Source organism: Molossus molossus, unplaced genomic scaffold, assembly GCF_014108415.1.
Source record: "Molossus molossus isolate mMolMol1 unplaced genomic scaffold, mMolMol1.p scaffold_m16_p_5, whole genome shotgun sequence".
In the NCBI taxonomy this organism is placed as follows: domain Eukaryota; kingdom Metazoa; phylum Chordata; class Mammalia; order Chiroptera; family Molossidae; genus Molossus; species Molossus molossus.
This window is the reverse complement of record NW_023425388.1, coordinates 3,927,618-3,954,942: the sequence shown is the minus strand read 5'-3', so window position 1 is coordinate 3,954,942 and position 27,325 is coordinate 3,927,618. Positions and strand designations below refer to the sequence as shown.

The 27,325-nt window shown below is 56.5% G+C and overlaps 1 protein-coding gene across 2 annotated transcripts in view; it reads left to right on the top strand.

The window, feature by feature from the left end:
* The window catches only part of RUNX1 (RUNX family transcription factor 1), a 212,487-nt gene that overhangs the window by 158,362 nt on the left and 26,800 nt on the right, over window positions 1–27,325 (top strand). For both annotated transcript variants that reach the window (XM_036242344.1, XM_036242345.1), the window contains one exon: window positions 19,085–19,276. In XM_036242344.1, coding sequence (XP_036098237.1) covers window positions 19,085–19,276 — 192 coding nt within the window. The remainder of the gene's footprint in view (window positions 1–19,084; window positions 19,277–27,325) is intronic.

Here is a 27,325-nt window from a genome sequence, read left to right as displayed (position 1 = left end):
GAGGAAAGCAGCCCCAGAGAAATGAAATGATTTGCCCAAATTAAAAGGAAGTGGTTGGTGACGAAGCCAGAAATAGAATGAGGAGCTGCTGATACCTGCTCCTCTCCTCTTACCCACCCATCGTCTGTCTTTCCATCCAGTCCCCTCTCCGTCCATCCCTTGGCATTTGTACATGGTCTACACTAACCTCTGACCTTGCCTTGGTCACCTGGTGTGTGGAATAAGGTCTTGGCTCAGTTGACTTCTCGCAGTCACCCGGCTGTAAGATTGTCCAAAAGGGGCGATGACATGTGTCAGCAGGCGTGGAGCCTTCGACTTGAAGCGTGTGTGTAAAAAACAAACAGACAAACAGACAGACAAACAAACAAACAGGAGAGCTTATCTTATTGCACCCACCACTCGGGTAATTGACCAAAGGACTCAGAATTCAGGAACATGCCACAGCCGTCTGGCGAGGCCGAAGGAAATAGAGGTTTCAGACCGATCGGGAAATCATTCATTGCTGACAGCTCCATTCATTATGGAGAGAGAGCCCATCCGAAGGTGTTCTCCGCTGGGCCCGTTCTCACCGGCATCTGTTTGCAGTTTGGACGTAGGACACTCCGTGGCCACCTTGAAAGATCCTCTTCTCTTTAAGCCTGAAAAACAGAGCGAAAGGATTTTTTTTTTTTTTTTAAGAAAAAGGATATTTGAGTCGTTTTTATGTATCTTTTAATGTTTGGAGGCCCTCAGGACAAACTCTGGCTCAGCCCACGTGTGTGTAACTTAGTCCGGGTGTCTGTGATATGCTGATGTTGCTATACCTCTGCAGATGCTCTGGAATAATGGGAATGTGCGAGTTAGCTCAGCGCCGTGCAGAGGGTGAGGAGAGCGAACAGCCGGGCCCCTACCTGACCCAGCAGCAGTGGGGGCGGGGGGCGGGGGGCCGGGCTGTGGGTTTGGACAGTCATTCTGATGTCATGAACCGTCACCTGTCTAGCCAGGACTCTGTTACATCTGAAACACTGAGTAACCCAATTAAAAGCTGAAAAGGTTAATAAAACAAATATCGGCCGTTCCTCGGGTGACGTCTGCCCTCGGGTTAAAGGAGCCAGCTGCAGTGACTGTGCCGGGCTCCAGCTCATGCGAGTCGGAAGGACCGAGAACCAAGCGCGGCTGAGAACCCTGGCAGTGGGCCACCCTCTGCAGCACTGGTCGTTGTGCCAACTAACCTTTCTTAAAAACAGGGAGTGATAGGTAAAGGAGGTCTGGGAAGGGCCAGTTGCTTTGTTACGGACTGGGCTGAGATTCCGTCCACAGCAAAGATCATGTTCTGCTATGACTTTGACTGTAAGTAGCAAACCTACAACATACACAGCGAGAAGAAACAGGACCCTCGTATAATAAATGGCAAGTGTGTTTCAAGTGAAAAGAGGGCTGGGGGAAGGGTCCCTGGGAACTTACGATGATCATGGGCCTGAAAGAACTTGCAATCAAGTTTATCCAGAAAAGTGCGGGGTGAGACTTAGTTATAGATTGTTCCTGGGGTGGACTAGTATACAGTTGCCTTTTAACATGTTATTTTTTTTCTCTGAATCAAAAAAGCACCTAGCCCTGGCCAGTTTGGCTCAGCGGTTAGAGCGTCGGCCTGCGGTCTGGAGAGACCCGGGTTCGGTTCCCACTAAGGGCACGTACCTCGGTTGCAGTTTGTCCCCGGCCCTGGTTGGTCGTGCGGGTGGCAGCCACTCGATGTGTCCCTTTCACGTCGATGTTTCTCTCTCTCTCTCTGTTCCTCTCTCTCCCTCCCACTCTACCTGAACAAAAAATGGAAAAATATCCTCGGGTGAGGATAAAATTTTTAAAAAAAGCACCTAATGGTAATAGTAATAGCTCACAGTGCTAATTGCTTGCCCACCACGGGTCCAAGTGCCGGGTGTGTGAGCTGACAGTCTTCGGGAGAACAGGTGGGCGACGTGGACGCAAGGAGACAGCAAGTCCCTCGCCGAGGTCGTGCGGTCAGGAAGCAGAACGGAAACAAAGCGGCCCAGACGCGGGAGCCCGCGGGCGCCAATGTGTCATTTTAGGAACCGCACTGAATTCTTCCTTGAGCTTCGCCGTAGCGCAGTTTGTTTCGGGGAGTTTCGTCAGCGTCTGTCAGCACCGTCCTGGTGAGGACCGTTGTCTTGGGGAAAGCGGAGGCTCGCGGCCTTGGCAGCGGTCACTTCTGTACTGACGGGAAGGGGTCGCGTGCTCCCCGGGCAGGAGGCAGCCACACCGCATGCGTACGATGCTGGTTCGTGTCTGTCGCCAGATCGGCTCTGGGGCCTGGCATCGGTGGGGACCTGAGGCGGATGGTGCGTGACGCACAGCCCTCCCCCCATGCTGGTGTGCAGGAGTAATGTGAGGATGACCCCCAGGTGAGCAGTCCGAGGCAGGCCCCCTTTGGCGAACTTCCCCAGGCAGTGCGCGCACCGTGCCGCCCTCTGGAGGAGGGGCATCTGTCGTGGTCCTGAGTGAGCAGAGGGGTGCCTGGCAGTTTTCTAGGTCTATGATCCCAGATTATAGGACAAGTCAGAGTCACTTTGTCACTTTGCTTGACGCAGATCTTCAGGGTCAGGAGCGGTGCTCTCTGCCTAGGGCCGCCTCTTCTTCAAATACCAGATCTGGACTTGAGTGCTTTCTAGACAAAATCCTGGCACACCAAGGAAAAAGGGCATGGATCTTCCCTCCCGTAGAACTCTGAAGTAGGAGACAGATGGGATCGACGAGGGGAAACCGCCCCGACTTCTAGTCCCAACCCACCTTCTGGGGCGACTCCCACTGGCACTGTGACACCCTCTGTGCTGAGCCCCCCAACGGCCTTAGGACTTGGCAGAGCCGTTCTTTTTTTTTTTTTAATCCTCATCCGAGGACATTTTTTGCATTTATCTTCAGATAGAGCGGGAGGGAGAGAGGAGGGGGGAGAGAGAGAGAGAGAGAGAGAGAGAGAAACATCAATGTGAGAGAGACACATCGCGTGGTTACCACCCACACAACCCCAACTGGGGCCGGGGACAAACTGCAACTGAGGTACGTGCCCTTGGCGGGAACCGAACCTGGAACTCTCTGGTCTGCGGGCTGACGCTCCAACCGCTGAGCCTCACTGGCCAGGGCGGCAGAGCCGTTCTGAAAGCATTAGTGACAATCCTGCCTGAATGGTTCCAGTGAACTTGAGAATCTTTCTGTTTATTCTTTTCGGTAGTATCAAGATAGACCGATACTTCTGTGCACATAAAGATTTTCTGTGCTCGAGTGTGGTGGATGTAATGCTGAGGTCAGAGAGGGTCCCTGGGGCCAGTGAGGATGCAAGACGACCCTGGAGGGGGCAGGCTTCTGCCCAGAAGCAGCGACGACCCTGCATCGGCTCGCTGAGACCTGGGTAGGCCTGTGACCTCTTGGTAACTAGCCCTGTCTTATGCAGAAGTCACTCAGAATTCGACATGGCATTTGTATTACTGCAGAAAGGAAGACAAAAGTTCCTTCCAGGCACCTGTGGGACCCCCAAGAAGTGACGGGTGCTTTCTCAGTAGGGGCGGGGGGAGAGCAGGGACAGAATGAAACTTAAGTTGTTACCTTGAATTTCTCTTTCTACAGGGGCCATTGCAAACCTGTATTACTCCATCAAGTGCCACACCACTAGGTGCCATCCCACTGAGGGCCACTAGGTGCCATCCCACTGAGGGCCACTAGGTGCCATCCCACTGAGGGCCACACCGCTAGGTGCCATCCCACTGAGGGCCACACCGCTAGGTGCCATCCCACTGAGGGCCACTAGGTGCCATCCCACTGAGGGCCACGCCACTAGGTGCCACACCGCTAGGTGCCACACCGCTAGGTGCCATCCCACTGAGTGCCACGCCGCTAGGTGCCATCCCACTGAGGGCCACACCGCTATAGTCAAGATCTAAGTTAATATACCACAGTCCTTGCTAGAATTTATTATATAAAGTGTGAAAAGGAAAAAAATTCTGCCTGCATTTAGGCTTCAGTTCTTAACCTTAAAGCCTGCGAACAGGTCTCTGGGCCTGAACGGGGGAGCTGGTTTTCACTCTGTCCCTCCAGGCCAGCGGGTATGAACCCCGACTTTCATCCTCTTTCCTGTTCAGTCAGACTAGGCGGCGGGACGAGGTCCTCTCTCAGCGAGTCCCCTCCGAAGGGGGAACCAGAAGACGCTGTCAGAGAATCCGCAGGCCCCCCGAGCAGGGCTGTGGAGAGGGGCCCCGCCCTGCTCACAGTGGACACATCCACTCGCTCCCAGGCCCTACCGCTGAGGCATCATTTTCTCTGCTGTAAATTTTTGAAAGGGTTTTTATCATGTTTTTTAAATTTCCTGGCTATGAATAACTCATTTAACTTCCCAAGACCGTTTTTGAGGCTATGAACTTGTAATTACAGTCAGGGGTGGGATACCCATTGGGCACTTGCTAACAGTGTGGGTGACCCGACCTAGGGGTGGCGGCCCTGGCGGAGCCTCCACAAACGGGGACAGTGCTGTTCCCACGAGGCTGGAAGGCCTCCGTGGACGCTTGGGACGCACGGCTGGGGCCCAGGGAGCGCGGGGGAGATGGGGCAGAGGCTTGAAATCCTTTAAGGAAACTATAAGAAAACTCAAAACAAAAAAGATTTGTGAATCTTAAGTTTAAAAATTCACAAAGTGGCATGACGTCCCATCTTTTTAGACATTTGTTTAAACATTTATACATTTTGACTTTTTTCCCCAGTTCTCCCTGTGTACTTATACCCAGTGCAGTTAACTTGCTGACATGTCTGGGCACCCCTGGCACACTCTGGGCACTGCTCCGAAGCCCCTGGGGGTAAAGGGCCTCGCTTCCAGATGGCGAATTTGCTGAGACCTCGGAGGTCATCCTGTCCGAGTTACATTGAAAGTTGGGGCTTGATATCCACCAAGTAGGTCCTTTCCAAAATATGCAAGATTGGGCTGTAGAAGAGGCTCTTCTAGAAAACGGACGCTCAATGTGGCAGTTTCTTGGGGTCCGGATGAATGCAGCTCACCCCCAGGAGGTGCCTGGACCCGCCAGCCACCCCCAAGCCTTGCAGCGTAGAAAACGCGCGCTCAGCTTCCCTCTGAATTTCTGAAACCAACGTGCCTTTCTGCACTTGTGGGTGGTTTTGGTTGTTGATTTTAGTTTTGTTGCATTTGTGGGTGTCGTATCTGTTTGGTAGGCTCTTCTCCCCTCTCCGCCTCAAAGTCATTCAGTGGCACTTCCCAGAGCGCCATGATCACCCCACAGCGTTGGAGGTCCATCTGCACAGGCGCTGCCCCGCCAGGCTCTGCTGTCCCGTTGCCTTGTGGCCCGATGGCGCAGCCCTCTCTGGGTGGTTGGGGAGCGGCGGAGGTTCTTGCGTGCCATTTGTTGCTTTTGGGGGAGCACTCAAGGCAGGGCGTTGGGGTCCTGGCGGCTGCAGGAGCCGGTGGTCCGGTTCCATGTGCGCATCTGCAGGGCGGGTGGTGGCCCCACAGCTGGTGGGTGGACCGCGGACAGCGCGTGGGCCTCCGCGCTTTGGGCGGGCTCAGACGTTTCTCCAGACGTGAGCCAGTTTACATTTTTCACTTTGAGAAAAGAAAGAACTTTCCTTGAATGTTACCAAAGGCTTGGGCTTTTTCCTGGAAAGGTGTGTAGCTGAGAAAGCCATCAGTGAGGGTCGGATCTAGTGAACCTCTTGCACTGCAGGGACCTCCGCACACAGCACTTGCGCCTCCGGAAGGTGGGTTTCGATGAGCCAGGTGAGGGCTCCCGGGGCAGGACCCAGGTCTGGGCTCATTTGTGCCAACTCGCCAGGGTGTGTCCCCCTGTCCTTTCCACGTCCTTTTCCTTCGCAAACCATTCGTTGTAAAGGGTTGCTTTCTTGCTACGAAAAGTTGGCAGTCGAGAAGGGATGAATTAGGCATCATCTATTACTGGGCTCCATTACCACAGTCCTCACAAGACACTGGCATCGGCTCGGACGTGGAATGACGTTTTCTAAGTGGGACTTACGCGTGGTGTATTTATATCACGTTCCGTGTACAACTAAGCCGTGCGGTGTTCCTAGGAAAGTTCACTCCAGCCCGTAGCTAAACATTCTGGAGACACGTTTATAGATGAAAGGCATGGTAGAAAAAAAAGAAGAAGAAGAAGAAGAAAGAATGAAATTTAAGTCCTCAAAGCAAAGTTCTTTCCTAGTTGCCTTTTTTTTTTTTTAAAGGGACACAGTCAGGTTAACCGGCCAGCGCCCTAGGCCCTGTGCAGTAAGTGGACGGCAGTCCATGAGATTGGTCCTCCTGTGACTCACACACCTCGGGTTCCGTGAAAGGAAGTATTGACCAGAACTGAGACTGCCGTCAAAGTCTTTCCATGTGCCTTCCTGTACCCAGTGTGCAGCATTTGAGATCGTGTTTGTTTGGTTTGGATTCGGGGTTTTGTCCGCCATGGCTTAGAGGTGTTCGGTCTTCGGGTCATTTGAGATCAAAAGTAAATATCTGAAATAAGTAAGTTCTTCAGTACTGGATACCTTGCTGGCCCTTTTTGGACTGGCTCCCAATGTCACCTTATTTTTACTTAACTTGACCATGGTTCCGTGACCTTTCTAATCCGCCCATTCCGAAGAGCTGGGGAGAAGGGCTCAGGGCGACCTCCACGCCGACATTTCTGATGCGGCCAACAGGGCAGAGTTCCGGAAACGAGGCACCGAGCCCTGGGCCTGAGGGGCAGACAGGAGTTCGGAGCTGGGCCACCGTGACCCCAGCCCGATCCCTGCCTCTTCCTGTCTGCGCCTCAGTTTCCCTGTCTGCAGGATGGGCTCGGACACGTCCCTTTCCGGGGGTGTGAGGATTAACCGAGGTGGCCTGAGAGGCAGACGGGGGAGTCGTTGGCCACCCCCGATAGAGAGCTGGCTGCCTCCTCTCTGCTCAGATTGGCCTCCCCAAGCTCAGCGACCTCAGGTGCAGGCCAGGAAGATGGCATCCTTGTCCTGGGAGCACCTTGTGTGGACTGGAGTCAGGGGCTCAGGTGATAGTAGCAGGGTGCCTGGCACAGAGGTGCTCCTTACACATTAGCTGTCATTGACCCGCGTGCCCTGGGCACAGGTGGCCCCTTTCCCTCACGCCTCAGCCCTTCCCAGGACAACTCCTGGAATTCTACCCAGCTGGGGGCCAGATATTTTCCATTGCCAACTTACTTTTCTTTCCTAAAATCCTGGCAGGTTGGGCCCTCAGAATACAATACAATAAGGGTCTCTCTCTCTCTCTCTCTCTCTTTCCTTCTACCTATTATTAACCCCAAATATGGAGTCACTGAACTGACTTCAGCTTGTTTCTCACTGGAGCACAAGCCTACTGCCTTGCTTCCTTACAGAAAGGTTGTCTTTTCTCCAACAAAGATTTTATCAAAATGTAGTTGTTTCTTAACTGAATGTTAACTCTCTTGCCGCTGTGAGACCTGGCAAGACTCTTAGCATCTAGAAGCCTCCACCGATTGGGTCATCTGTAAGGTGGGGGTAGTAATAGGAGCTGTGTTTGTGCAGAGGGTTGTTCCGGATGATACGCAGGGTGGGAAAAAGAAGGTTTCCATTTGGAACACAAACAGTGCAACAATGGCTAAGTAAATAACAACAGAAAAATAACCTTCTCTGTACTCACAGCTGTAAACCTCCTTTCGCCCACCCCGTATGTCAAGGTGCTTTGTCAACAGTCTATCAGTTACGTAATAGCTATGTGATCAGATAGTAGAAAAATAACAACAGAAGCATTTATTGTGTGTGTGTTATATAAAAATCTGAGGGATCTTAAAATATTAATTGGTTTCTTAAAGGTACATTTTATCTCCTTATGGCTTTTGGGATTTATGAGAAGGAAATTGTCGGGGGGTGGGGGAGGGACAGTCAGCCCCCACCATAAACCCATACTTGTAGGAGTTTTACCCTCTGCCATTAAAACATCTTAATATTTCCTTCCCTACTGCTGTACACCCTTTCAGAAAGATGGAGACCGAAAGCGGCAGCCCCGGCTGTTAAGACAGCTGAGTCTCCTTCACGTGTGTTTCTTTTCCAAAACCAACCACTGTTTGTTCTGCACAGCAGCTTCCATTTTCTTTCAAGGAACGGTTCGCACAGCCCGTGAGATCTTCGCGCCTCTCGCTTAGTCCTTATTCCCTTTGATTTTCGCCCGTGGCTTTTTATACACGCTGCTTGCCTGGGGTTTCTGGGTTGGGCTTCAGGGGGTGAAGTGGGCACCCCGAGCTTGGCGCCGGCTGCCCAGGGCCGGTCGATGCCGCGGCCCCAGACGCAGTGCTGCAGGGCCCCCGAGGCAGCTCGCGGACCGGCAGGTCGGGGGAAGCTCGTTCCATTTCTCGGGTGATTCAGCCAGTCTGAAAATAAACAGCTGAGGGCAGGGAAGGAGAACTGGAAAAGGCTGAAATTTGAGTCTCAGAGGCCGGGCTCTTCTCAGGGACTGCTCTATTGAACTGGAAAGAATCCTAAGCCCCGGGCTAGGGCGTGGCCGCCGCGCGGAGGGCCGCTGGCCTGGGAGCCTGGGTTCCGGCCCAGGCAGGCTCTGTGAGGCTCAGCAGCCCGCGGCCCTTCTCGGTTTCCCCATCTGCAGAATGGGGGGGCAGGGGGGTGATGATTTCAAGATTCTCACCAGCCCCTAAAAGTTGGATTTGATATCTGTAGGAGTGATTGCATTATTTTCTCACCTGGAAAAGGAGGGGAGCCTGGGGCCCTAAGCCACTGCCAACCTGGGGAGACAGAAATCCAGGCCTGGGGAGAGGGGAGAGCACCAGGTGGAGGAAGAGGTAGGCAGGGAGGTGCGTCGGCTTGCTCCCCAAGCTGGCGAGAGGAAGACAGAAAGGCCCACTCCAGAGTGTATGCCATACGTGGGGGAAATCACCCTAACTAGATTTCCCATGGCTTTGGCATCATTTAAACACACACACACACACACACACACACACCCTTAGATCCACAGAGTGCTCAGTTGTGCAAGCCACCGGGGCCCCGCGTGGCCAGCCTCCTGGCGCTGGCTGGTCAGAGAGCCCAGTGTCACTTCCCCGGCCGACCGAGAAAAGGGGGCGCGAGTCCCGCCGGTGCAGCCGGTGGCTGTGCCTGAGCGAGGTGCCCCTCCTGCGCCTCCTCACAGTATTATGGGCTGTTCTTCACTACCTGCCCTACCTATCTTCACAATCTAGCCGCAAACAGCTTTGGTTGACCACACCACTTCCCTATTGAAAGTTAATACTGTTTGACTCATTCTGTGTTACTAACCCGACGCCAAGGAAAACACGCCGGAGAATAACCGGCTTGTATGGAGCTGGAGAGCCCTCGGAGGCCCCGCTTCGAACCTATACAGTAGCGTTACTATGTCTCGCTGCGGCGGCGGCAGAGACGGTGAAGGAAGCAGAAGTGGTTTAAATAGAAAGGCTGGGGGTGGGGCAGAGGCAGGCCAGGGAGCGGGGTGGGGGCCCCCCCGGGCTGGGACGACGGCGGGGCTTTCTCACGGAGCTGCGATGCGACCTCTGCGCACCAGCCTGTTCACACAGCGGCGGGGCTGTGCACAGAGTTAAAAGGCGAGTTCAGAACAGTCTGCAAAGGTGGTGTTGCTGCTGCTTTGCTGGCCAGAGGAGCTGGGACCTGTCCCCCAGGCCAGCTTCCCAACGCAGTGTCCCTGGGCAGACGGGGACAGGGGAAGGTCTGTTCCCCTCCGATGGACAGGCTTGGACAGCACAGTGCCGGTTGGCGAGGGACGTATGGACAGCCCCCGTCCTTCGTGCTGTGACTGGCTCAGATGGGCTCACCAGGGTGAACAGGGGCCCTTGTGTCTTGAACTAAATAGAACGTTCCCCGCTAACGTCACCTGGCAGGCAGTGGACCCGTGTTTTCATCACCGTGCGGTGGCCCTTTGGGAGTCCCAGGCTTCTTGCCAAGTGCAGGTACCAGGCAGAAGGGGCCCCCTCCCCTCAGATGCTGCTTTTCAGGTGGGCGTTGACCACAGTGGATAAGGTTAGCCTGAGTGACGAGGCCGAAAGCGTGTTCTGTGGACAGTGTGAGGAAGGGCTGAGGGCCTGTTAGAAACAGCTGCTGGTTACTGCGGGCGTTCTGACGGGTCGGTGTCGGGAGCTGAGGGCTCAGGGCGCCACGGACCTGCTCAGCAACCTCGGCCAGGACCTTGGCTGGCCCCTGGGTCTCCGGCGTATGTGAGGCCAGCCCGGAATTCAGGGGGCACCTGTGACACCAGAGAGGTGTGGGAATCAAACACGCCAGCCCTGCTGCTGGGAGCGGCCCAGGGTCGGTGGGCAGGGCTCTGAGTAACAGGAGGGACTTTTCGGACCTCTGCCAGACTCCCAGGGAGTGGAGGTCACCCTAGCTCCTCCTAGACTCCGCTGGGTGCACATCCCAGGGAAGGGGCGCTTATTCATTTCTTCATTCACGCACTCATTTGCCCGGTTTTACCGGGGCCACCACCCAGCCTCGAAAGGATTCTCAGTTTACCCCTGTCCTGTCTCAACACGCTCAGCGCCCGTGCCAGGAATGCGTGGTATGTGCCTCGCGCGGTGCGGGCGGCCGCGGACTGCAGGGAGGTCAGGGCCTGTGCGGACAGCGGGCGTGCCCGGCGGTGGACCGCATGCAGTAGGTGGGGCCTGGGCGTCTGGGACCCTTTCTCCTCTTCCTCGGAACCACCCTGGGACAGCTCTGCTGGAGACCTGCACGGAAAGCCAGTTCAGGGGCTCTAGGAGCACCTCCGGCCCCTCTCAGCACTCCACCCAAACCTACCCCTCCGGGTCACCTTCCACTCACAGCCCTCCGTCCGTCCGTCTGTCTGTCCGTGGGGACAGGACCTAGCGCTTAGATGAATCCACAGCACCAGCAGCCACCACTCGGGTTACTTTTTAATTCCTCTCCAGCAGGGCATTTTCTCTAGACTGTCCCTTCACCGAGGAGAGGCGATGGTAGTTGGAACTACAGGCTGGTGAGGAGAGAGATTCCTGGACTGCGAGCTGTCTGCACGCTTCTGGGGAGGCTGCCTCAGCCCCAGCAGGGTCGCACCCTAAGCTGCAGTGACCTCCTGAGTCACCACAGAAACAGGGGGTGACCAGTGGCCATGGAGCTCCCCCCTCGGCATCAGGGAGGCTTGGGTCTCAGAAAGCTCACCCGAGGGAGCCCAGGCTCCACTGTCTGTCACTGTGAGTCTCGAACTGCAGGAGCTCAGTGTTGAGTCTGTGTTTGTCCCAAGACCATGGGGACACGGCTTGAGGAGGGTGTGGCCTCTGCCTGCAGTCCGAGCCCATGTGGGGCTGCGGTGGCCCCGGCTGGCCTTCCTCTCGGCGCTGTTGTGGCTTCTACGCCTGCATGTGGCCAGCCTGCGTGTGGCCAGCCGTTGTCTTAGCCCGTGTCTAAGGGACCGAGGGTCGCTGCCTGTGTGTTTTGCAGACTTCAGACAGTTCTCCATGAGACGCCGTATGTTCAGCTGTGATATTTTTTCCTCAATAACTAGTTTTTCTGAGCCTTCTACAGTCTCATTTTAGCTGAAACCTTTATTTATTTTAAATATTTTTTTTTCTTTATTGGTTTTAGAGAGAGAGGAAGGGAGAAGGAGAGAGAAATAGAAACATGGATGAGAGAGAACATCGATGGGCCGCCTCCTGTACGCCCCCTCCCCCCCCCGGGGACTTGGCCCACAACCTGGGCCTGCGTCCTATCCAGGAATCGAACAGGTGACCTCTTGGGTCGGCGCTCAACCACTGAGCCACACCGGCCGGGATTAGCTGCAACCTTTCATCTGAACTTCCTTTGTCCAGAAAGGATTCTCCTTTCCCACAGGGGCATGAAGAGCAGTTGGATGGTACGAGCCAGGAAGGGCCTGAGTGTTCATTCAGTCCGTCCTGGTCATTCCATCAACACTGAGTGGGCCTACTGCGTGCCAGGTGCTCTTCCGGGTGCTCGGGACATCGCCATGAAAAAAGAGACAAAACCCCACCCCCATGGAGCTTCCGGTCCGTTGGGCACAGGCAGACCGGAAGTAACAGTAATCAGTGCGATGCAGAACACCAAGCTAAAGGCATTGGCCAGGTAGGGGACAGTTTGCAACTTGAGGTGGGAAATCCTCGGGGGCAGACGAAACGTAAGCAAAGGCCGAAGGGCAGGAGGGGCCCAGTCCGCAGGTGTCTGGGGAAAGACTGTCTGGACAGAGAAGCAGCAAGTGCACAGGCTCTGAGGCCCGTAGCAGCAGCGGCCCGGCAGCCGGCGTGGCTGGAGCAGAGGGGAATCCAGGCGGTCTGCCTCCCGGTTGCGGTGGGACTCGCCTTAGCAAACAGGCCCAGCAAAACGCCGGCCTAACCTCTGAAACGGGCGCTCGATGCCACATGAGGGCCACTGCTGGGCCGCGGTTTGGGACGACCCGGAATAGGGAAGCCCCGTGTACAGGCGGACTCGGTGGTCACTCGGTCACCTGTCACCACCTGCAAGAGAACCAAAGCTCTTCCTGACCCTCTTGGTGTCCTCTGATCCGCCGGGGGCACAGCACCGTGTCTCTAGGATCCCCAATAGGAACATGTTGCCGAGAAGGACAGCATCCAGGTGGGCTTGCCCCACTGGCCCACCGTGATTTAGCTGCCGGTAGGCGGTGGTAGGGGCAGGAGCGAGGGGACAGCAGCCCTGCACAGGGGGGCGGGGGGAACATCACACAGGCAGGGTGATGAGCACCAACCTCGTGCTGCCCGCCGATAGGAGGGGGTCCAGGGACCAGAAATAGCATTATTTTCTACCAGTAAGAGGAGCAGGGACGTGGACCCTGGGTGAGGTCTGGCAGGGTGCTTCCCGGCAGGTGGAAGCTGAGTGGCCCACTGGCTGTGGGTGCAGCCTGCGGGAGCAATGGGGAAGGGCTGTCCCCGTTGGCCGAGTCGCAGGAAAGTCGCAGTGCAGGCTTGAGGGGAGAGAGGAGAGGGTCCATGGAAGCTGATGGCCAAGGGCGTGAGCGATGTCTGAAGGCCACGGAGGAAACCGCGGGAGCGGAGGAGAGGGGGCTCTTGGGTGTGCTGTCGGAGGTCCAGGGCTGGCAGGAGGAACCCAGAGCTGAAGGCCTGGCAGGCTCAGGCTGACTGGGCTGAGGACTGGCTGCCAAAGGCCAGGTAGCTACCTGGGGGGAGGGGGGTACCAGAAAGAAAGAAAACCCGGGGTGTCCTAGTGTCCTAATGTCCTGCGGCGCTGCCCGAGAAGGCCTGCGCGTCAGTTGTCCGACAGGAGCAAGCTGACCAGCTCCTCGCTGCTGATGGAGTTGCCGGGGGTGCTTTTGGAGCCCCCCGAGTAACCGTCTTCGTCCTTTCGCTTCAGGCTTCCAGATGAGGGGCTGGAGGTGAGGGGACTTGTCTCGGGCACAGGAGCAGAGAAGCAGCAAGTGCAAAGGCTCTGAGGCCCGTAGATTTAGGTGGATTTCTCTGGGTGGAGAAGCAGATTTAGAATGGAGGGTTCTTAACATCCAGGCGGGCATACCCTCCCCCTGTGCTGTGCGGTTCGCCGGGGGAGGGGTCATGGCATCTGCATTGACACCCCATCCTGGTGCGGACGCGGAGGCCCTGACCTCTGCCCTTCCTGCCGTACCCCAAAGGCCTTCCTTCTGGCAGGGCGGGGGTTACCTCCGCGTGAGAATCTGGGTTCGCCTTGCAGGTTGGCTTGATTATCGTGACGGTGACTCCTGGTTCATCCCAGTGGTGGTGGGAGAGCCCATCACCGCCCGCCGATGGGCAGGGCCCACTCTTGCATTCTCAGTGGCTCTGCACACATTAGAAAATTAGGAAAGTAAGAAAAGACCAATAGTTATCACCAAACGCAGTCACCACTCAGAGCCCGTGGATGGTTGGTCCAAACACGGTTCTGACATTTTTGTTTTAATTTCTGTCCCAGGGCAAATTAGAAGCCCGTTGAAGGCACACACACCACAGGGAGAGGGGCTCCCTCGCTCATGCCCCCAGGACCAGTGTCACCTGGACCCGAGCAGAAATCTCAGTTCGTGGCCCCTGCCCCACCTGCCCCCCGGGAGCTGAGACACAGCTCTGCGCCCCCGTCCCTGGGCTCGGGCTCTTCTCCCCTACGCGCGATGGAACAGAGTGGACGGCCGGGGCAGAGCGTGCCGGGGTCCCCAAGCCCACCAGGCCACCGCGTGCCTCCCCTCTGTTCGCCTGGGGTTCCGAGAACGTGGTGCTTCTAGGTGCGTTGGCATGAGGTGGGGAGAGGTGGAGGGAGGGCTGCCCTCCTCACTGGCCGAGTGTTGATGAGTTGATGACGTCACTTCTCCCGACTCTGCTTCCCACTCATCCGTTAAAGCAGCAGGCGGATTTCCCCAGCCCTCCTCCAGTCCCGAAGCACCCCAACCTTGTGCTGTGCCCTCAGTTTAATGATAGGGAAGATATTCAGGCTGGGGGGTTAAGCTACTTTTGTTCCTATAACATCAGATGCTATGTAAACGTGCATTCTGGTATGTGATGCATTAACATACTATATGTTTTGTATTACATTGTATACATTGTATGTGTAACATATTCACAGTACATAACGTGGGCAGTAGCGCCCCACATTAAGTTAGCTGGCAGGTGGTCACGTCTGCACTCGGAAAGGTTCATTTCACCACCAGCAAGGTGCTTCCAAGAGGGGTCACATTCAGTACCGTCGCCTTGAGGTCCTAATGGCTTTCATGACCCCGGAACGTGGAGAAGACACTGTTCTACAGGGAATATCAGCTGTCCCCTGCACACTAAGGTTCTTGCCCACAGTCATGAAGCAGTAGCAAGCTAAGGAAAGGGAAATCCCAGGTTTTATGTTTGATCTGTGCCATTGGTATCAGATTGATTAGTAGACATCTTTTGCAAAACATATATCCTTTTGAAGCATGGGATAGATAGGTGGATGAATGGATAGACAGATGTAGATGTATATACACACAAACACACAAATATAGATAGGTATGTGTTTGGTATTGTTTTGCATGGTTTTTCTCCATTTCTCATCATGACAGTACTTTGTGTGTCCACCTTCCTAGTTTTTCTGCTGAGACTCTACCAAGAAAGCCAGTAAACGCACATCAGAAACATGGCCAACATGCTGACCACTGGCCACAGTCACTCTCACTAGCCACATTTTCCAAGAAAAGGTGACCCTTTAGCCTTATCTGCTTTCTTCGGTAGAAGGTCACGTGCCTCATTTCGGAGGTGGACAGTGGTCTGTGGGCAGAACCGGCTTGGGGTTCAGTGAGCTCCGCTCGCCTGCGCGGCCCACATCCGCAGCCAGAAACCGAAAGTGGGCTCGTGCGTCACGAGTGTCACAGCACTGAAGGTGCGGGGGGACAGCCAACCCCAAAACCACAGGGCACATGCCTTTGGAATGAAAAAGGGACATTTAGTGGGTGGGATGACTTTATTTCTTTTCTGTTTGTCTTTCAGGACAGCATATGTAATAAAATTCTAATCAAGTACTTTTTCAAAAATCTGAAAATGGTAATAACATCTGAAAAGAAACATAATTGAGTGTCCTTTTGAACTTGGCCTCAGATTTCACTGAGATTCAGGATGAAATCCGGAGGCAGCCACTATTTTTTTGTTTTATTTTTAAATCCTCACCCGAAGATATTTTTTCATTTATCTTCAGATACAGTGGGGTGGGGGGGGCGGAGGGGGAGAGAGAGAAACATCCATGTGAGAGAGACACATTGACTGGTTGTCTCCCGCACGACCCCGACCAGGGCCGGGGATGAACCACAACCAAGGTACGTGCCCTTGACCGGAATCGAACCCGCAATTCACTGGTCCTCGGGCCAGTGCTCCAACTGCTGAGCCAAACCCGCCAGGGCGGCAGCCACTATTTTAAGGACTGCCATGTAAACATTCACAAGTGACATCCAGCGGGCTCAGAAAGCCAGACTGCCCGCCCACCCGCCCGCGTGCTCAGGTTTGGGGCTGCGTGGTAATTCCACCAGATGTTTGCTCCGGGCCTGGGTTTCCTAGTGCCTCTGGAGCCCCATACTCCGTGAGAAAGAAAAAAAAAATTAATTTGATAGTGGACGTTTTTCATTCTCCTGTATTGAAAATTTAAGGGGCGAACTGACAGGTGAATTGCACCCCGATCGAGAGCATCCGTTCCGCCCGGCTTACAAGTTTACAGGGTCGCTTCTGCCTCCCACACGGCACGGGATCTGACGGCTGGACCGGGCGCTCCTTCAGCCTCGCTCGCGAATAACCGCGCTGCGCTGTGCTGACGCTCTGTATTTCCCAGCCGTGGCTTACAGCTGCGCCCGGGCTCCGACTCCCGGGTCACGCGTGGGCAGCTGCAGAAGGACCTGGCCCCACTGCTCCGATGTTGGCGTCCGCCCGTGGTCCCAGCCTGGGAAAGAGCTGTGAGCACGGGGTGTTTTCTCTGAGAGCCGGCCCAGACGTCCCTGCTGAGGCACCGTCGTCACTTAATCCCTGTAAATGATTGTGACGTGGGCAGGTGTCAGCTGGTAGAGACATGGCTCACGTGTTAAAACTTTTTTTTCAGTCTAGGGCTGTGAGAGGGTACTGCTGAAGAAATCACCCCACATTGTGCCTGGCCACAGGGGTGACTTACCTGAAATGGCAGATGTGTTTGGTTTCTTGGTGGCGCGTGGGCCTCGAGCTTGGTGGCTGAGGCAGACGCGGGTGACGGCCCTTCCTCGGAAGGCCGCACGCCGTGTGTGCAGAACAGTCTCCCGCACATTCCGCGGGGCCACCTGCGGACCTGGGCACGTGTTCTTCGAGGACGCCACTGGGTGCCCAAGGAATGTGAGGTTTTGCATTGGGCACACACTGCTTCGCCAGCCGGCATCCCTGCCAAGGCAAGATTCTCCAGAATTCTTTTATTAGCTGCCTCCTTCTCTCCTTGACTCCTGACACCAGGCAGTAGGTCCTGGTAGCCATTTAAAAGGGCTCGATTAGCCCTGGCTGGTGTGGCTCAGCGGTGAGAGCGCCGGCCCGCAGACCAAAGAGTCGCAGGTTCGATTCTGGTCAAGGGCACGTACCTCGGTTGCGGTTCGGCCCCGGGCCCAGTCGGGTCATGCGAGAGGCAGCCAATCAACGTGTGTCTCTCACATCGCTGTCTCTCTCTCCCCTCTCCCCTTCTCCCCCCACCCCCCCACTGTATCTGAAGATAAATGGAAAAATATCCTCAGGTGAGGATTTAAAATAAAACCAAAGGGCTAGGTTACTATGCTGAGTGGCTTTTGAGTGGGGATTGCGGGGTTTTCTGCAAGAAAACTTCAGATTTCCTTAGTCTGAGCAGCAGGAAGCCAAGGAGGTGTTATGCAGATAAGAGGAGGGAGAAGTCAGGGAGAGCTCCTTCCAGAGACGCTGAATGACTCCATAATGGACTGAAATAGAATGTTCTAGAAAAAGACATTTTTGTACTTCTGAGGGAGAAGTGACAGGGGTTGTTCCGGGACCTGGCCCCATGGCCTCTCGCCATGAGGCTGGTGCTCAAAATACTCAGCTGGTCACTGGCGCTCACATGTGTGCCGGGTTGCGTGACTCAGGCTGTGTGTGTCCAGGTCGGGCGTTGGGCTGCGGGCCTGAATCACAGTCCAGATTTGCCTTGGTGACACATGAAAAGAGGGAGCATTACATTCGAGCTGCACAAATATTATGCTTAAGTACTTTTCCTTCTTCCCGAGCCAACCGAGTCTTGCTCATGATAAAGTCACTGCACTAATAGTGGGTCCTTTCTCTGCCCTGGAATTTGAGACGCTGTTCGCTGTGCCAAGGGGCCTGGCAGCGGGAGGGGCGGCAGGCCTCGGACGTTCGGAACCATCACACAAGCTGCAAAATTGAATTCTGTGATTGTAGCCGTGGGGAGCCGGGTAGAATGCCCTCCCACTGCCTCTCTCGGCCCAGGCGGCGGGTGTGGGGTCAGGGACCCTCGTTTGACTGAGGATCGGGCGTGTGGCCCCAAGCAAGCTGCTGCTTCCGTCTTCTTTCGAGGCCACGTGACAGCGAGGGGGGGACATCGGGCAGTGACTGGATCAGAACCCCAGGGGTGAAGGCCCCCCCAAAGGGCACCCGGGCTGTACCGGTACATGGAGCATCAGGTCTGCTTGGCAGCCTGAGCCTCCACTTTGTGTCTATTCTGATGGGGGACGTAGGGAGGGGACGGGAGGTCCACCCTCCTGGCCCGGCCGTGTCAGTGGCTCTGCCCCCTATGTCCCGGTGCCGGTGCTCTTGACCAGGAGTCTGTACAGACCCTGAGGGGCCCCTGCCCACGCTGGATTCCTGAGCCCACTGGGGACGCTCACCCCATCTGCGGGCAGCATCCTCGGCGCTCGGTGGGGCCGGCCTGCTGGGAGCGCCGGCCTGGCCGCGGCCCAGGGTGCACCTCCTGCCAGCTCCCTCCGGGGAGCCGCACCTGGCTGGTGGGCTCAGGGCAGGAAGAATTCTCAGGAAGCGCTTGCGAGGAGCGGGGGAGCCGGTGGGGCGAGGGGCCGTGAGGCTGTGCATTTAACTGGAAGCCTGGCCCCCCGGGGTCTGTGGGTTTGCAGCCACACCCCATTTCCTGTGGAAGGGGCGTGGCCGCTGAGCTCCAGGGCCCCGCTGCCTGGGGAGCCTGCGGTGGTTGGTGTGCAGTGAGGAGCTGCTGATCTCGTGCCGTGGGGGGGCACCTCTCGTGGCCACCACAGCTTAGCCCACAGCGCGGGGCCGAGAGCCCGCAGCGAGGCCTGTTCTCCCTCCTGCCGCCGCCTCCACCACCAGGCCCGAACGCCCTTCCTTCTGCCCTGTGGGCGTGGGTGCAGAGGGTTGGGGTGGGCATGGAGCCCAGGCTGGGGGAGCACCCGCGGCCCATGTGACAGAAGGGCCCCAGTCCACAGTGGGGACAGCGTCCCTGAATCCCCACCGGGGGAATCCCCCTGGGAGCCAGCCCAACCGCAGATCCCACTGTGACTCCACGCCGGGGGTGAGGGGAGAGGGAGGGCAGGACAACAAAACCCCAGGTTCTAGAAAATCCACAATACATGTTCTGATCTCTTCCCTCCTCCTTCCCTGCCTCCCTCCCCTCCCCTCCCCACCCCTCCCCACAATAGGACATCGTCAGAAACTAGACGATCAGACCAAGCCTGGGAGCTTGTCCTTTTCCGAGCGGCTCAGTGAGCTGGAGCAGCTGCGGCGGACAGCCATGAGGGTCAGCCCACACCACCCAGCCCCCACACCCAACCCTCGGGCCTCCTTGAACCACTCCACTGCCTTTAACCCTCAGCCTCAGAGTCAGATGCAGGGTAAGTACCTGGATGAGCCCACTGCCCACCTCGCCCTCGGGCTGAACCCACCCCTCCAGTCCTGGCTTCTCCTCTGCGCTCAGAGGGTGGTCCGCGTGCCGGCGGCCTGGGAACTGGCTAGACGCAGTCTCGGGTTGCCCAGGCCTGCCGGGCTCGATCTGCATTCTAACAAGACCCCCAGAGTGGGAGGGACTGCCACATAGACCGGACCAGCTCGAATAGCTATGCTATTTTCTTAGGTACTCGTAGGCTGGAAGACAAACCACACACACACACATACACACAGCCAGGTGTAGGTCAGAATGTTCCAAGTTCTTATTGTCTTCAGCCTGTTTGGGGGTTTGTATCTAACACCCATTCTTTGGAAAATATAAAGAAATAGGAGGACTGTTTGGACGCCACCCCCCGCAGAGGTGTTCCTTGCAATAAATAAGCTTGCAATCAATAAAGAATGCAGGCTACCTGCCCCCCACGCGGTTGGCCGGCAATGGCAAAACACTGTCAAATACAATGATTGCGTAAAAGCCACCGCACCAAATTAGGTAGCACACAGGGCCCCTGACACACTAGAGCCACTGTCAAACAGTGTCCACTCTGTGACACCCGAGTGCATTTCTGCGAGGCAGCGGCTTCTCCGTGCCGTGCGGGCCCCAGCAAGGGCCCTTCCTCACGGAGCAGGCTGGTCCACTCAGGAAGAGAGAAGCAATGCGAGTGGGGGAGAGGCCGGCGGCCAGCGAGGGGCAGGCAGCTTGTCCCCTGGGGACAGCAGAGTTGGCTTCCCGGCGTTCCCTGACCAGCTGTACTGCGGACTGCGTGAGGGTGCCGAGTTCTGGACGGTTCTGGGTGAGCCTGGAGGCCGTGCCGTTAGCTCTCACACTGTTTCCGGGGAAGGGTCTTTCCTCTGGGGGTAAAATTCCCAGAGAAATTTCCCGGAAGACCTACGCTGCGGCTGCTACGTGGCCAGTCTGTCGCGCAGCCCTTTTGTGTACAAGCAGAAGCTCGGCTCGGCGAAGCTGCCTCGTGGCGACAGTCTCAGGTGTGCTTAGGAAGAGGTCCCCTGAAACCTTGGGCTTCCTGGTGCTTGATCACCGTGACAGCTGATTCGGTTTGTTTAAGTGACAAAATGCAAGCGTGTGTGGTGAATCGGGTCCCGTGGCACAGTAAGCGTGCGAGATGGGCTCGTGCGAAGTGGTACTTGTCTTCTACGTGGAATGGAATTCCCCAGGAGGTCCCTCGGCCTTGCGTTTCGGGCCATCTGAAGTAGCCCATGTCACCTTCAGGGCGCCGAGTGTAGCGTGTTTTCTTGCTCCCGTGGTGTAACTGACCGTTGCCACCTCTGGCTGATGAACCGTTTGTCTTCTCTGCTGATACCGCAACCAAAGACATGACACGTTTTTAAACGCAGTGGACAAGTCAGCGCGTGGGGGCAAGTGACAGTCGTCACCATGAAGTCAGCTCTGTCTCCCACAGCGTGGGTGCGGCGGGGGTCAGATCTGACTCCCTTGTCATCAGATGCGCTCTTTTGCCCAGAGAGGAAGGGGCAGGGGTGAGGCGGGGGAGGCCGTCCTGGGCGGGGGCCCTGCCGGATGGCAGCCTGGCTCTTCGCAGTGCTGTGCTCGGCAGAGGATCGGATCGAACATGGAGCCTCCCCTTCCGTTCCCGGTAAGAACGTCCCACTTCCGCCCGTCTCGGCGGCAATACCCGCGGGGAGCGGCCGGGCTGCGCTGCTCCCCAGGACGGGGCGGCTCTGCTGCTGAGGCCTCGTGTCTCCCCGGTGCGTGTGCTGGCCAGAGCTCCGCTTGTGACATCGGAAGAACAACGTCCGAAAACTAGGCAGCCGAGCTATTCACAGGGAGCTCCTTTCCCTTTCTCTTTCCGTTTTTGTGTTTTCCTATCAGAAAAGGCTTTTTTTAACTTTTTTTTTACTCTAGACATGTTTCGCGTGGGCCTTTGGGAATTCCCCCCTATTAGGAATTAACAGATAACAGAAGCTCTTGGCCAGAGCCTCCGTCTCCTTCTCGACAGGTAGCAAAGGGGTCTTTGCCCGGCTGAGCTCCTGAGCCTCTGTAGTGAGTTTAAGAAGATGACGTAACCTCGGCAGGTGCTTGTGGGTCTCCTGAGTCCCATCGGGGACTCTGCAGGTGGCAGGGACGGGGATCGAGAGGTCATGGGCTGGCAGAGAGGCTGGGGACCCTGTGCTGGGGCTTCACCGGGAGGTGTGCGCTAGAACCCTGGACTCCGCCAGCAGGACCCCCGGGATTCAGGACACCTGGATTTCTCTGGAGTCAGAGGTGCCGAGAATCACTGCGTAGACGCCTCAGGCGAGCTGAAGCCGGGTACGGAGGACGGGGCGCAGCTGGCCGTGCCTCCCCACCACTGTGCGTGTGTGGAGGCTGGGACCGCGAGAGGGCTGAGGTTCCTCCGCCGCCTGTTTCGTCAGGTCTCGGAGTGGAACAGAAAGCCTTGTTGTCATAGCCACGCGCTCCGCCGGCCACAGCATCGTCAGGAATGTCCGTGGCTGAGTGTTCGTTCTTGTGCAGTGGTGGGAAGGAAAAGGGACATGAGTCCTTTCAAAGGATGAAACGGGGCAGATCCTAGAAAAGATACGGCACTGATGACAGTCCAGCGACCCTCTTGCCCTCAGAGATGGCTTCAGGCCGCCCGAGCGAGTCACCGAGAACTCGACTCCTGATTCACTGGTCACGATGACCGCCTTTGGGCTATGTAACCCCCTTTCTGGGGTGCGGGGGTGGAGACAGACCTTCAGGGGCAGAACCCTGTCAAAACCAGACCAACCAAGAGGCCAGTTTTGTGGTTCTTGTGTGTGTGGCCCTAACCGTCAGAGCATGAGGTTTCACTCTTTAGTTTGACCCGCTGTGATATGTTTCAGCACTGGTCCCACTTTTCTGTCCATTACTCCGTCCTCTGTCTGTGGTGGTGGACAGACAGAATCTGAACCCGGGATTAACCCTTGCCCGAGGTCTCCAGGATCAGAAGCGACAGACAGACTGACACCCAGACCTTTCTGGCCACAACCCGGTCCAGCCTGGCTGGCAGGTCCCCAGGCTCACGCACGGGCCCTGGGTCGGTGAGGCTCCGGGTTGGCCCGTGTCGAGGGGCATGCTGGTGGCCAGCAGGCCACAGGGGAGGCGCTGGGCTGCTCACTCATTCGCAGCCCAGCATCGAACGTGTGTCATCATTAGGTGTCCGTGATAATAGCACTAACGTTAGGGCCAGACTGTGCACATTTGTTTTCAAAGATGGGAGAGAAGAAAACGTAACTTGGAGCTGGAGCGAGCAGAAGGTGAGCGGGAAGGGAGAGGCCCGGACACTCTGTTCACTGTCCGGCCACAGCCGGGCCTCCCCACGGGGGAGCCTCTCTGGCGGGGCCCCCCGGGACCAGAGCCGTGCTCACGTCCAGCCCAGGCAGACGCTTCGAGGGTTCCGTGTGGCCGGGGCACCCCCACCTTTCCGTCATTTCCTGGTCCTGAGTATTCCAAGTGATTGTTGTTTTTGAGTGACTTTCCCCAAAAGTTAAAGTTCTATCAGCTGGACTGACGAAGGGAGGTCACGCGTCACACCTTCTGCGGGAGGAGGTGACCCTGTCCAGGCGTGGCAGTGAAGACGCAAACTGCACGGCAGGCCCCCTCGTCCCTCTTCTCGTCTCAGTGAGTTTTATCGATTTGCAGAGCGAGGAGGGGGAGGAAGACATGGAGACATCATTTAGCTGCCTCCTGCTCACCCCCTACTGGGGATTGAATTCGAAACCCAAGCATGTGCCCTGACCGGGAATCGAACCGGTGAGCCCTTGGTGCACGGGACAAGGCTCAGCCACTGAGCCACACCGGCCCGGCTTCTTGTACTTATTCTTTCTCTGTCTGCCGGTCTGTCTCCCTCTTCTGTCAATTCTAAAAGTTCGAAAGCACAGCGTGTGTGGGGGCCGCATGGTTCCCCTGGAAGCAGAGGCTGTAACCAAACACCAGGATGTCTTATATATAAGATATAGATGGTCGTTCGATGGTTACACGGCGCGAAATCTTCAGGTGCGACAACTGGACTCATGAGACAGGCTGTGCACAGGAAAGGGGACATTTAGGACATCACTCTTACCCGGTGGGGCCGAGCCCGCTCCTACCTGGTGGGGCAGAGCTCACACGCGTCTCCAGTGGCCACCAGAACGTACACTGAAGACGACCCTGAGCAGGTGTGTTCCCACGGATAAGTGAGGTGCAGGCCCGCCGATGGTGCTGCATCTGGCCCTGTCCCCCACCCCGCAGGCAGGGGCAGTGCCGCTGAGGGAACTGAAGCTCTCGGGGCAGGAACTGAGAACTGCATTCTGTGTTCTGGCTCGTGTCACGTAAACGGGGCGTTTAGGGAGCACTTGGAAAGCTCACGTTAAGGAACTGCGTCGTAGACACCCCGCAAGGGGGAGGAGGACGGCGGGGAGAAAGCTGGTCTCTGTTCCTCCTTTGCAGAAGGCCCACGGTCTCTGCTTCCCGTCCGCCCAGGGCCTCTGCTGCCTGACTTGCAGGAGGCCGCACCCTCTGGCCCCGTAGTTTCCACTCAGGCCCGGGCTCAGGGTGGCGGCAGCGCCCACAGTCAGGTCTGTGCTCTGCTCGCTTGGGGACGGGGTCCTTCCTGCTCGGACGCACCTCCCAGCTCAGCCCTCCAGAAACAGCCCTGGGGGAGCCGCCACCGCGCCAGCTCCCCGCGCGCCAGGGGTCACGGAGCAGGCTTCGGGGGGCTGCACGTTCTGGTGCTGTTCAAGGGGTTGGGGGGCTGCCTTTCCTGTTCAGGGTGTTGGGGGGCTGCCTTTCCTGCTGTTCAAGGTGTTTGGGGGCTGCCTTTCCTGTTCAGGGTGTTGGGGGGCTGCCTTTCCTAATGTTCAGGGTGTTGGAGGGCTGCCTTTCCTGATGTTCAGGGTGTTGGGGGGCTGCCTTTCCTGCTGTTCAAAGTGTTGGGGGGCTGCCTTTTCTGATGTTCAGGGTATTGGGGGGCTGCCTTTCCTGCTGTTCAAGGTGTTGGGGGGGCTGCCTTTCCTGCTGCTCAGGGTGTTGGGGGGCTGCCTTTCCTGCTGTTCAGGGTGTTGGGGGGCTGCCTTTCCTGCTGTTCAAGGTGTTGGGGGGCTGCCTTTCCTTGTTCAAGGTGTTGGGGGGCTACTTTTCCTGATATTCGAGGTGACGTTTTCCAGGGCGCTTTGTGATGCCCCGTGGACGTCTTATCTCATTGAAAGGGGAAGGATTCATTCCGGGGCGTGGTCTTCATGATACAATATTACTTCTGTGGATCTGATACCTTCTGAACCTCTCCCTTTTCTTGTCCTCGGTAGGCCAGGGCCGTACAGACACACGCACACGCACACGCACACACGCAAGCAAGCGCGTAGTTGGTTCAGATGGAGACGTTTTCACCGGCTGTCGTTGGAGCACTTGTTTGATGTTGATGGCTGCACCCCAGCCTGAGAGCCCGACAGCCCAGACAGAGAGCAGAGAGGCTGAGCAGGGGCTCAGTCAGACCGCCTCGGTCAGAGCTGGCCTCTGCCACATACGGATTTCAGCAAGTGACTTCACCTCTTAAAGCCTCCATGTTCGTGTCTGGAAAAGGGGGGACCTGTGTTTGGGGATCCTAGGACTACGGAGAATCACGAAGCATCGGGCATACAGCCAGCCCCTGATGGGTTTAAAAAAGAAACAGAAATGGATTCTCTCACAGTCCCAGACACGAGAAGTCCAAAATCAAGGTCGTGCCCCCCGAAGGCCCTGGGGAAGCAGCCTTCCTGCCTCCTCCCACCTTTGGTGGCTCCAGGCGTCCTGGGCTCTGACCGCATCACTCCAATCTCTGTCCTCATCTTCACATGGCCTTCTCCTCTGTGTCATCTCCTCTTTTCCTCTGACCAGGACACTTGTCACTGAATGTCGGCCCCGCCCAGAGAACCCCACACGATCTCATCACATCCTTTCCTTCCTTACATCTGAAAAGACTCTTTTTTCCAAATAAGGCCACAGTCGCAGTTCCGTTAGCATAACAGAAAGAGGTCTTTGGGGGCCACCTTTTACCCATCTACCAAAGCAGACAAGCTAGGGGACCCCCAGTGAGTCTGTCCCCGGAACAGTGTCGAGGGGAAGTAGGTGTGCAGACCGCGTCTCTGCCCGAGACCTGCGCTGTCTGTGGCTCCCGGCCCGCCAGCCCGTCGCTGGCTGGAGTTCAGCATCAGGGCCCTTCCATTTCACATCCGGGAGGGCCCATGATTGCTTTTTCCTTGATGAGATCCAGTATTTCTTAATTCTTTCTTAGTGTTTTCTGGAGCACCCGTGCAGAGAAAGGCGATGTTATAGGAACAAAGAGGGTCACGAGACGGGAGGCCTGGGTGCTGCCTGTCCTGGCCCCCAAAACCTCATGCCACTGTGGGTGGTGGTAAGCACAGGGACAGAACAGGGCACAAGGACCACAGCCAGTTGGAGGGACTCAAGAATCTGACCTCCCAGCCCAGTCAGAGTGGCTCAGTGGTTAAGCGTCGACCCTGCACCAAGAGGTCGCAGGTTCGATTCCCAGTCAGGGCACATGCCCAGGTTTGGGGCCAAATCCCCAGAGGAGGAGGTGGCCGATCCATGTTCTCTCTCATCGATATTTCTCTCTCTCCCTCTCCCTTCCTCTTTCTCTAAAAACAATGAAAAAAAAAAATTAAAAAACAAACAGACTCTGACCTCCCGGAACGGAGCAGAGCCCGGCTGTTCTGAACAGGAGCCTTTCCACTGTACTCTTCAGTGGCTTTAAGGCCTCGTAGACCAGACGCCCATTTCGAAAGGCTGGTGGTTCTGTGCGCATCTCCCGATCCCGAATTTACAGACCACTCCCAGCCCGCCCTCCAAACGTGGGTGTTAACACAAGCGGAGGCTGCGGGCCTGCAGTGGAGGCCAGGTCCCCGGAGTCTGAGCCAGCAGAGGGACAGGACCTGAGGGGCGCCTAGGGCTCCGGCCAGGAAGCCGCTGTGTTTTCCGGAGGGCTTGTTCTCCAGCCCGAGCTGGGGTCCCTCACTTGTGCCCCGTCTCCCGGCACCGGGACAGAAGCGCAGGCAGGCTGTGATTCGGCCGTTTGGGGGCGCGCCCCGAGTCCGGGTGCACGACTTCGGCCGAGGAGCCGCGCCCGCTCCTGCCTCGCTCTCTGGCCCTCAGGGCCCGCAGCCGACTGCGGGGACGTGTCGGGCCCCGGCTTCTCCAGCCCTCGCTGTCGGCCACCTCGGTGTCGTGTGTGTCTTATATTGTCACATTTCAGCTTCAGAGCCGCACAGGGGTTGTCTTATGACTGAACCCTCGCCTTCAAAGTGGTAGAACCACCCAGTTGTTACGGGGATTAAAGATACAGATTGCAAAACGCCGGTAAATAACATCTTCCCGGCGAACCGGGTTTCTTTCCGTACACTTTTCTTCCATAATCTCTTTCTGGCAGAACATTGCATGTTCTGATACCAGAGAGATCCAGTTCCCAACCACAGCAAATAAAACAAAATACTATACATGAAAAAGAAGTATCGGACTCGCCCCAAAGGCAAACAGGGGCCGACCCCGTGTGGCCGGCGTTTCTCGGTGCTTCTCAGTTCCGAGGACGGGGCAGGGGAGGGTGGCGGTCCTCACCCCGCTCGGTCCTGACGTCGAAGCTCTGGAAGGTGTTCAGATGGAGTCGACCCGTCCAGGGCCTCCTCCATGACAGGGAACGCGGCATTTATGTTTGAAAGAAATGAGCATGTTCAAGGGAAAACAGAACCATGGCCCCAAGTCCCGGAATGGGCCAAACGCAGGAGAAGCTGGGCAGCAGGGACAGTCATTCCCTCCAGACACAGGCTGGGGTGCCACCTGGGCTCATGTTTAGGGGTTTCAATATTAACCCCAAATAACAGTTCCAATATTTTGAAAAACATCTCCAGTTGTAATTAGTAGCAAGAGTTAACTACCCCTTTGGGAATGGTGATTCTTCTTAAGAGGGAACCCCCTGTTTTTCTGTCTGGTGGAAGTGTGGGCGAGGGGGAGTGTGGGGGACTCTGACCCGTCATCT